Source organism: Salvia miltiorrhiza, chromosome 4 (assembly GCF_028751815.1).
Source record: "Salvia miltiorrhiza cultivar Shanhuang (shh) chromosome 4, IMPLAD_Smil_shh, whole genome shotgun sequence".
Lineage (NCBI taxonomy): Eukaryota > Viridiplantae > Streptophyta > Magnoliopsida > Lamiales > Lamiaceae > Salvia > Salvia miltiorrhiza.
The window spans coordinates 23343004-23354068 of NC_080390.1; the positions used below are offsets into that span (position 1 = coordinate 23343004).

An 11065-nucleotide genomic window follows, 5' to 3' on the forward strand; every position below is an offset into this window, starting at 1 on the left:
ATCCGTGGGGGACTAAATGTATATGCCCACCTCACATCCTTCTTTAGTGACGGACCCATCGACTGATACCCTACAGGGCTTTTGTTTCTCTGCTCTGGTGGTTTCTTGTACAAAATCTGCCAAGGCCTGTGCTTTGATTGCGGTTCGTGGTTCAAAGTCCACATCATATTCACTTAGTTCAATTGCCCACTTGACCATTCGTCCAGACAAGTCTGGTCGCCCCAGCGTTTGTTTAAATGGTAAAGATGTACGCACGATAATTTTGTGCGCCAAGAAATATGGCCGCAACCTTCGAGCCGTAACCAATACAATCAGTGATGCCCGTTCAATCTCTGAGTAATTCAACTCTGCACCTTGTAACATCTTACTGACGAAGTAAATCAGCTTTTGTTGTCCCCGTTCTTCCTGAGAAAGACTGATCCTAAAGATTTCATCCCCACTGCTATATACAGATATAAGATCTCCCTGACGCTAGGCTTAGTAAGCACGAGAAGTTCTGCCAAATATTTCTTTAGTTGGTTAAAGGCATGTTGGCAGCCTTGGGTCCATTCAAACTTTATCCCTTTCCGCAAACTTTTGAAGAAAGGTAAACTTATGTCCGCTAACCGGGAAATAAATCGCCTGAGGGCTGTGATCCTGCCATTCAATGTCTGCACTTCCTTGATGTTCCTTGGTGGTGTCATGTTCATAATAGTCTGCACCTTGTCCTTGTTTACCTCAATGCCTTGTGGGGTTACCCGGTACCCCAAGAATTTCCCAGTTCTGACCCCAAACGTACATTTCTTCGGATTTAACATCAGTCTGTGCTGACGAATAACATTGAAAACTTCTTCCAGGTCTGTTAGGTGTGACGTGGCAGCTCTGCTCTGAACCATCATATCATCGACATACACTGACATAGTTCGCCCGATCTGATTTTGAAAGGTTGTGTCCATCATAGGTGGCTCCAGCGTTCTTAAGTCCAAACAGCATTCTAGCAAAACCAAAAACTCCACAGCAAACCGGAAAGGCAGTTTTGGCAATGTCCTCCGGATGCATGCTAATTTGATGATATCCCTGAAAGGCGTCCATCATTGACAATAATTCGCAACCAAGAGTTGAGTCGACCAGTTGGTTTATGCGAGGTAAAGGGCAGCAGTCCTTCGGACAAGCTACGTTCAAGTCCCTATAATCCACACATATTCGCCATTCTTTCTCCTTCTTCTCGACCGTCATCTCGTTGGACAGCCAAACGAGATATTGTACTTCCACTATGTGTCCCGCTTGTAGCAAATCCTTCACCTGTTCTCTAATCGTTGTATCCTTCTCTGGCCTAAAGTATCGTATTTTCTGAATAACCAGTTTCCTTAAAGGATCCACATTCAAATGATGTTCTGCTAATGTCCGGTCTATCCCTTTCAGGTCTGCCGTGGTGAAAGCGAACACATCCGCATTACGCTAAAGGCACTCTATCACCCCCATTTCCAGAGTTGGAGACCTTTCGGTACCCACACGCGTGGTAAAACCCGTTTTTCCAAGAAATAATTCCACCAGCATGCATCTATCATCGGTTGATATCATAGGCTGTTTATCGGAAGACCTCCTAATTTTCTCGATCTCGGCCATTTCTGCCGTATTCCCCGAGCTTCCTCCAGCTCTAGCGATCTTCTCCGCTGACCCACCCTGCCCATTCTGAATTCGCTTAGATCCAGCTTGGGATGTTAAGCTCCGAACAAAGCATTCCTTAGAGGTAATCTGGTTCCCGACGATCTTCCCCATACGACCTCCTTCTAAAGGGAACTTCATTTTCAGATGATACATAGAAATTATAGCTTGGAAAGCATTCATCGCTGGCCTTTCCACAATGATGTTGTAACTCGGTTTGGGAGAATCCACCACCAAAAACTTGAGAATCCTGGTTCGTGAAGCTTCCTCATTTTCCCACATCATTGGTAGTTCTAGAGATCCCAAGGGCGTAATGGATTTTCCGGTAAAACCATACAATGGACTGTCCGACAGTTTCAGACTAGCATTTAGGGCCATAGCCGTCAAGCAATCCTTATAAATTATATTGACAGCGCTCCCGAAATCCACGAAAATGCGGTGGACAGTGCAGTTTGCCACGTCTGCGAGTGGATGAGCCCTGCATGATCATCCGGCCCGAAAGAAATGTTCGGCTCCTTCACCGCGCTGCTTACAGTCAAGACTTGCCTTGGATAAGTTCCCGCTCTGCACGAGCGGATCGTCTGCTTTCTTGCTCTATTGGATATAGGTTCACTTTCCTTTTCGATTATCATGTGTACTTGTCTTTTTTCTTCCCGATGTGGGGCAGCAGCCCTGTGATCGCCTCCTTGGTTCCCTTGTTCCCTTCCTGCCCTAGGATTATAGTTGTTGTCCTGCAGATGTGGAAGTGGTGTTTGTTTCACAAATTGATCCAGCCTTCCCTGTCTTACCAAGATTTCCAATTGGTGGCGAAGATGTCCACAATATTCCGTGGGATGCCCGTAATGATTGTGGTATTGACAGAGCAGACCACTCGGTCTAGGCCTGGGAGCCCCCGCTGCAAAGTCTCTCGGAGCCCTGAACCATGGTTCATTCTTAATTAAGTGAAAAATCTCTTCCTGGGGCTTGTTCAGTGGGGTTTGGTCGGTGAGTCTATTAATGTTGTGTACTGCCTTGAACCCTTGTTCATTCCGGGCAGGTTGATACGCCGACTGTGCTTCTCCTTGCAGCACTCGAGGAGGCAGCCCTCTGTATGGTGCCCTTCCCTGATAGCGAGTATCCGCTTGTTCAGGTTTGCTTTCAACCTTCTTGGGTTTATTATTGTTGTACTCTGTCTTCCGCGCAGCTCTGGCTTCTTCCAGCTGTATATATCCTGGGAGCTGGGCTAGAATGTCATCGAAATCTCATGGTTGTTTCACTTGTAGATTATGAAAGAAGGCTCCGGGCCTCAAACCTCGGACAAAGGCATACCCTTGATTTGCGATTCGGCTTTGGGCACTTCCAGAGATGCCTTAGTGAAGCGAGCAACAAATTCTTTCAAAGTCTCACTGGGCTCTTGCTTCAAATCCATCAACGACATCGCGGTCTTCACAACACGCTTAGAACTTGCGAACTGACACATGAAGGCATCATGGAGATGTTCAAAAAAGTGAATTGAGTTAGGTTCCAGAGCTCGGAACCACTATTGAGCCATCCCAGTTAGTGTGGTAGAAAAAATTCTACACCTCTAGGTCATCCGACCCATCGTATTCCATAGTAATGGGTTTGTAGTGGCAAGGCAATGGATCTGCCAAAATATCTTCCGAAAAATGGCTCGATCCTGTCCTAGAGGCAATCTCAGGATAGAATGGGCGATGATGGTTTTCTCTCTTTCCTTTAGCCGAGAACTGTTGAATAACATTTTTTCGCTTGCTCCCGTCAGCTCTGCTAGCATGTCTTTCTTTTTTCCTTAAGCAAATATGTCTCTCTCGGTGACCTTCAGCCCTGGAATGAGTGGAGACCTCATACCGTCCTCTCTTTCGTGTAGTCGCTTTGCTTCTTTCCCTCTCCTTATCCCCAATCACCCCTTCCAATTCTTGAAGATGTCGCTGCATAACTGAGACCCATTCTTGTAGCTGCACTGGATCATCCAGATCTGAAACCTTCCCCCGACGCTCTGTGGGTCTAGTCTGACTAGAGGTGTCTTCCACATCCTCGATGTGATCCATGTCTCCTGGGAACAGAGGTCCCGGCTGGTGAGCATCCTTCGCTCTGTCAGCTCTGGTTGCTCGGGTTTCCTATGGGGGAATGACGACAGTACTCCTTAGCAAACCCGGGGGGCTTTCAGTTGGCAATCTTTCCAGGACAATCAGGCATGGTACTGAAAGCCCTGAAGTTCCTAGCCCTGCAATCGCTGGCAAGCCCAAATTCAGTGATGGAGCGGAAGTTCCCAAAACTTGCCTCATACAGGCGTAACTCAGAAAAGATAGCATCTGCTCGGTCATAGTAGCATTGACCAATCCCGTTCCCTATGTGGATGATCCTGGGCGGTTGCAGTTGCCTGCAGCCCTGAAAACACCGGCCTGAGAGGGCCAGTGGGTGTAGCATCGCCAACGCATATTCCCTCATTGGTCACAGTAGAAGCAGTAGCAGGATCTCTGCCCTCCCCTGTGAATTCTCCCATCAGATTCTTAACGATGTTAGTGTCTTCCATCACCTGTGGTGAAATTGTTATAATCTTAAAAATATTGTACGGTGAGTTCCTAGAGCAATAAACACTCTACTCGCAGAAACGATAACCCCTAAATTTCCATGAAGAATTCCCATAAGAGAACCAGATCCCACGCAATACCAAAGTCATGCATGATTTTTTCTAAGAAATCCCATCGATCGGACAGATCTCTGTCACAAATAAAGCGACAGGAAACGAAATCACCCATAATCATTATATCCACAAACAAAAATTCCCAACCCCACACCAAACACGAAACACATAAAACTTAAACAATGAAGAACGCACGTAAGCACATTAAACATATAAATCTTGCAATCAATAAGAGAGCACGTGTTACCAAGAAAGCCCAAGTATGTACCAAACAATGGATCAAACAAATTCGTGCTGATATATACGTAAACAATCATGTATGCTCCTTTAACCCGAATTACTCGACAAAGATAAGTGACTTTTGCTGAAAAATCCCGACGAGCAGTGTTCATACAGAAACTCATCCACGTCTTAAACTCGATTCGTGTGAGTTTCCCACATACGGCGCTATTTGATGAGTTCGTTTTTCATAACCTTTTATTAAAAGCGAAAGGATTCACCTGTAGTGTGCGAGAAATCGAGAGAGTGGTGAAGATAGTGAAAAGCAGAGGAAAATATGTTGTATTGTTGATAGCTTGTCTATAAAATGGCGGAGGCGTTCCCTATTTATAGAAGTTTACAATGAGGGCAAATAAGTAAATTCACATTTGGTACGGGTCCTAGGTTAGTTAGGAAGATTCTTTGGTAAAAGTTGTCAGTGGTTCGTACGTCCTCAGCCCTAATCCAGAGCTGACGGCCCTGATCCGCCGTCAGCTCCGTTCGATGAGGCGAGTTATCACTTTTCCGTTTATCCCAGCTCTGACATCCACTCTTTGTTGTGCTCCTCTGGTCAGCGCTGGCTTCTTCTGTAACAGAATTTCATCGTTCTGGCTTGGAGGCTCCCACTACGCGTGCTTTTCACAAAGGAGATCATTCGGAGTCTTCTTCGCTCCTTCCGTTCCAGGGCTGGAATCTTAATTGCTGTCTAATCCGCCTTATACATATTTTACTCCTCATCATTCAATATTCATTTTATCATGTCAATTATCAGGATATTGTACTTTTAGTTATTTGGTCAAATAATTATTGTCGTAAGAAAAGTAACTATTGATATGAAGAAATATTATGCTTCAAAATTATTACCTTTTTTATGACAACTATTATTTACTCATGAGAACTTGTACCTTTAATTATTTGGTCAAATAATTATTGTCGTAAGAAAAAGTTATTATTGATATAAAAAAATGAAATATTTTGTTATATTTTTTTCACGTCAATTATCAAGATATTGTACTTTTTAATTATTTGGTCAAGTAATTATTATCATAAGAACAATAATTATTGATTTAAAGAAAATAATTTTAATTTTACTTTCGAGAACTTGTACTTTTACCTATTTGGTCACGTAATAATTGTCGTAAGAGAAAAAGTAAACATTAATAATCTCTCTGCGTCCCCAAATAACTTCATATCTTTCCTTTTTGGGTCGTCCCCCAAATAACTTTCTATCTATTTTGGGACACTATCCCACTACTAATAATACTCTATTTATTACTTCATCCGTCCACAAAAAATAATCCTAGTAAAGGATGACACAGAGTTTTAATAAAAATGGTTATTATATTGTGAGTCGAGAAAAAAGTCCCACTTAAAAACTACTCCCTCCGTCCCAATAAATGTGGCCACCTTTCCATTTTGATTTGTCCCACTAAAAGTGGTCACTTTCTTAAAATAGAAATATTTACTTTAATTAAGTCTGATTAATTAATATAATTAAAATATCTAACTAAACCTAAACCCTAATTAAATAAACTCCCACACACACAAAAACACACACAAACCTGCCTCCAGGCGCCCACCCCCTTGCTTTCCCTCTCTCTCTCTCCCTCTTGCCCCGCCGCCTGATCCCCCGTCGCCGGCCTCTGCTCTCTCCTTCTCGCCCCGCCGCCCATCCCCTTGCTTTCTTTCTCTCCGCTGTCTGACCTCCGCCAGTAGCAGCCGCCTGAAGGTGAAGGCGACGTTTGAGATGGTTTCAGATCTGGTTGGTTTCTTGAACAAACACAAATCTGATCTGGTTTGAGATGGTTTCAGATCTCCTCTTCTCCTCTTTATTTCTTGAAGGATTTTGCAAGATTTGAGTTGTTTTGCGATCTGCTCTCTCCCTCTCGCCCCACCGCACCGCCGTCAGCCACGATCGCCGACGTCCCCTTCTTCCCCTCATTTATTTACTGAAGCAGATCTCTCACTCTCTTTGAAGGCTCCGCCGCCGCAGAGGTTCTCTGCCCCATTTCTGCCTGACCCTCCACGGCTTTCAGGCGGCCTGTGCGTGGACGGGAGAGAGAGAGAGAGGGAGGTGAAGTTTGGTTTGGGTGAGGGGTGACCGCCGGCGGCGTCGACGCCGGCGCCGTTGCCGTTTCCGTCACAATGCATTGACATGTTAGGTTGAAGAAAAAGAAGAAATTAGGGTGCAGGAAAATCATTAATTATAATGGACCACAATTAATTAAACATAATAACCTCTTTCTTAATCTTGTGCCCAAAAGAAAAGGGCCACATTTATTGGGACGGAGGGAGTAGTATTTATAATATTAATTAATTATATTGTGAGTGGAGAATAGGGCTCACCATATGATATATAGTTTTCAAAATTGGAAAACGCAGGACTAATTTTTGTGAACATCTCAAAATGACAAAAATACACTATTTTTTGTGGACGGATGAAGTATTACTTTTCACCTTTTTGCAACTTTCAATACTAATTACAATACTTTCATCACTTTCAATACACCCAACAACTTTGTCTTAAAATCCATGCCCCTCCCTCTTAGGAAGTTATTTGTGGGACGGATGGAGTATGAAGAAAGGTAATACTTCTCGTCATAACAATAATTACTTTGATATAAAAAATAGAAAAAAAAATATTTAAAAAAGGATAGAAACAAAATAAAAAATATAAAAAAGAAACAGAAACGAAACAAAAATAAACAATGAAAACGAAAAAAAAAATGTCACTTTTCATCATAACAACAATTACTTTGAAACAAAAAATAGAAAAAACTAAAAAAAAAAAAACTTAAAAAGGGATAAAAACAAAATAGAAACGAAACAAAAATAAACAATGAAACAAAAAACCAAAACCAAAAAAAAAAACCATAAATAAAATAACAACTCATGTAATGGATTTTGAACTGAAATGAGTATAAAGTGAGAGTGATATTTAACCATTGCACCACAATCTCCATTTTATATTTATTTAGGAAAACACTTGCTATATATTTATCACTACCGCACTCAGCCCACTGCTCCAGCTCGCGCCCCGGCCCCGGCCCGCGCCCAATCCTCTCTGACCCATTTCTTTTCTACACTTGGTCTCACAGGAGACCAATTCAATTTTCGGACATCGAATTTATTAAAATAGATTGTAGAAACTTTTCAGAAAGTGCTCTTTATATTTTGTACGAAAGAGTATGTGACGTATATATCATGAAAGATTTCATGTAATTTCTCACTTGATCAATTTTCTTTCTCTCTCTATATATATGATATATAGCTATTGGATTAAACAAAATGCGTTGAAAAATTATTATAGAGATCAATGTAAACTGTATAATTTACAGTGGACTATGTATACATGTGAAAGAAAAAGATTATGTCAGCATTACAGGATCAATATCAGTTAACAAATCTGCCAAATTTTTGAGAGAGAATATATATATCAAGGGCTGGTCCAGAAGAAACTCTTTTGTCGTAGAGATGAGAGAGAGTAAGGGTGGTAATTCGAATTCGGATTCGAATTTGCGTCTGAGCTTGAGCTCGAGCTCGAACTCGAGCTCCAACTCCAACTCCAATTTAAACTCAAAGACGAGCTTGAACTTGATCTCGGGCTTGAATTATTTTCAATTAGAAAAGATTTCAAATGCTTAGCAAACTCCTTTGGTTTCTCAATGTTCAAAGCATGCCCCGCATTCTTTATCACTTCTATTCTTGCATTGTCACCTATGTGCCTGTAATTTTATTTTATCATCACAATCTACCAATTTCACACGTGAAGAATTAAATACAACAACAAAATAATACATCATGAGTTATGTTCAAATAAAAATTTGATTGTTCCTGAAAACTACGAACCTCTTTACCTATGCAACTTCACTGAATGTATAAAGTAGTTGTACTAAATTGATAAATTAACTTATAAAGTTCAGTGTAATTTCTTATAACTACATTGAACTCTGCATTCATCAAATATCGCGAGAAGCTTATAAGTACAATGTAAGTACTTTAAAAATTCAGTGGTGCAAGAGTTTGTAGTTTTTTACGAAAAATCTTATTTTTAGTGTAATCCTACCATATACATCTATCATAATAAGTTCCAATTGCTAAAAAATCTACTGTGTCAAAAACTTAATTCAATTTATTTATTAGTTGGAAAAACTTCAAAACTAATAACTTTAATATATATAACCCTGACCTCTGGAGCCTGTATCCCAACTCCAGCGGGAAGATTTTATCCTGCTCTCCCCATATAATCAAGGTAGGCTGTTATAAATATATGGACAAACCAAAATTTATTAGAGTTGGATCTATTAGCTAAGTTAACATTATAATAAAGTGATTAAAAAAAATAAACCTGTTCAATACTGGGAATACTGGAGAGCTTTCTGTCGGCAGTTAAAGCATGAATTAGTTCCTTTTTTTGAGCGACAAATTCTGTGCAGAAAACCTGCACCCACAAATTAACCATATTATACATTAATTCCACAAATCATTCCGATAAACATTCTAATCTACATGACTCAGTAGTAGTACTTGGCCTTTATCTTATGCAAAATTACTATTGATTTGGTCAAACTATAATACACATATATTTTCATCTAAATTTATGTTTCTTCATTGAAATTTGAAAGCCATAATATGGCGATATCTTGGTGCATCGTAAAGGGTTTGTGGCTATCCTCAATTTTGAAAGTCCAAGGCGAGGAGAGAAAGGACGCATCCCTAATTTGGCCAAGATAAAACAAAAAAAATCATCTACTAATAATCCTTAGAAATCCAATAATTAAGGGGAGGCCAAAACTCAAAGTTTATCGGAAATTACTAATAATCCTTAGCATATGATGAGACTTGGCAAACAAAAACTTGATGAAAATGGCCCCCATTATATTTTTGTTATCTTATCTCAGATTTTTCCCTATATTTTAGATGAGAAAATATTAGCACATCAATATATAATGATAAAATATAAGAAATGATAGGAGAATTAGAGATGAAAGAAGAGGGTACGTCGATATAATCGGAGAGGAAGCAAGAAGGGACGCCCTTGACGGGCTTGGCAAATGCAAACTTGATGAGCTCCCTCAACTTCTCCGGCGTCTGCGGCATCAGAATGCTGGCCACCTCGTCGAGATCCGCCACCTCAAAGAACCCCTCCTTCAAATCCTTCTCCTCGAGGCAGACGCCGGAGCAGCACAGCACCACCCGCTCCACGGCCTCGGGGAACTGCGCGGCCATGCTGTAGCTGACGAAGCCGCCGTAGCTGATCCCCACGAGGCTGAGGCGCCGCACCCCGTGCGCCTCCATGAGGCGCATGAGGCACTGCGCCTGGAAGGCCTCGGAGCGGTCCGGGCGCTGCGTCCACGACTCCCCGAAGAAGAGGAGGTCGGGGACGTAGATGTTGAAGCGCGGCATCAGGTGGTGGAGGAGATCGCCGTACTGCCACATGGCGTTGGCCCCGAACCCGTGCACCAGCACCAGGTTCGGTTTCGACGCCTTGTGGCTCTTCGGCACCCAGCAGTGCATCACCGTCCCGTCTTGGATCTCCGTTTTCATCGATCGGAGCCCCGAATATGAGAAGAAGCTCCGGTATAGAAAGTCCGCAGACCCGGTCAGGCTCAGGCAACGGGCCATTTCTCTCTCTCTATATATATATATGTGTATGTGTGTGTATATATATATTATTACGCAGCAGAGACACAACACCTATTGCTTAATATATTGCACCCTAAAGACACACAGAAATTGGATACGTAATATATTGTGTATGGGAGTGGAAAGCACATACATACACGCACATACACACGCGCAAATATGTATGGGAGAAATGGAATGGATTTTCTCTCTCTCTCGTTTTTTTTGTTTTTTTTCTTTTTTTCTATGTAATGGAAAATTAGAGATGAACATATGTAGTTCATTTGTGGATGGAGGAATGCATGCAGAGGGCTCTTTGATTTGATGGGAAGAGAGAGACAGCGCGCTATTTTTAGGGTTACGGAAGTTTCGGTGAATTTATGTGTATGAGTGGTGTCGTTTTTATTCATCTGTGTTTAATTATGACCAGGACCAGGAGTATTAATTTGTCGATATTGTTTATGTATATATGCGCTTGACAAATATCATTGATTCATATACACTATAGTTTATGTTGTGGATGGAGATTTTTAGTACTATCACAATTTAATCCACTAGTTAAAGTACTTTCATCTTCGGAGTATATTTTACCTGGACATAGGAAACCAGCATTTATATTACTGCTAAAATAGAAATTTTATTAAAAGACTAAGAAATCTAAACCTATGAGAGAAAGCGCATCTGAGGGCCGGACCTCATTAAAACCTTAAAAAAAGGAAAAACAGAGCTCGTCTAAGAAAAAACAAAAGACAAAACAAAAACAACTGGTCGTTAGCGGAAAAGGGACCACCTCAAAGGCTCCGGTCGTACCATCACCCCTCGAAAGTCTGGCTCACACAAACCAGACTTCCTAGATAAAATCCTGAATAAAATTAAGGGATGAGATTCAATAGTGTC

At 41.5% G+C, this 11065-nt stretch overlaps 2 protein-coding genes across 2 annotated transcripts; both read right to left on the bottom strand.

Annotated features, from left to right (window-relative positions):
* Window positions 1-879: 879 nt before the first annotated feature.
* LOC131023171 (uncharacterized) lies at window positions 880-2022 on the bottom strand. The gene is made up of 2 exons (XM_057952716.1): window positions 1506-2022; window positions 880-1403 (listed from the first exon to the last, which is right to left on the bottom strand). The coding sequence occupies exons 1-2, from the start codon at window positions 2020-2022 to the stop codon at window positions 880-882; spliced, it is 1041 nt and encodes a 346-aa protein (XP_057808699.1).
* A 5800-nt stretch (window positions 2023-7822) lies between these two features.
* On the bottom strand, window positions 7823-10462 carry LOC131019467 (uncharacterized). The gene is made up of 4 exons (XM_057948016.1): window positions 9545-10462; window positions 8892-8984; window positions 8733-8800; window positions 7823-8268 (listed from the first exon to the last, which is right to left on the bottom strand). The coding sequence occupies exons 1-4, from the start codon at window positions 10166-10168 to the stop codon at window positions 7980-7982; spliced, it is 1074 nt and encodes a 357-aa protein (XP_057803999.1). The 5' UTR covers window positions 10169-10462; the 3' UTR covers window positions 7823-7979.
* Window positions 10463-11065: the final 603 nt, after the last annotated feature.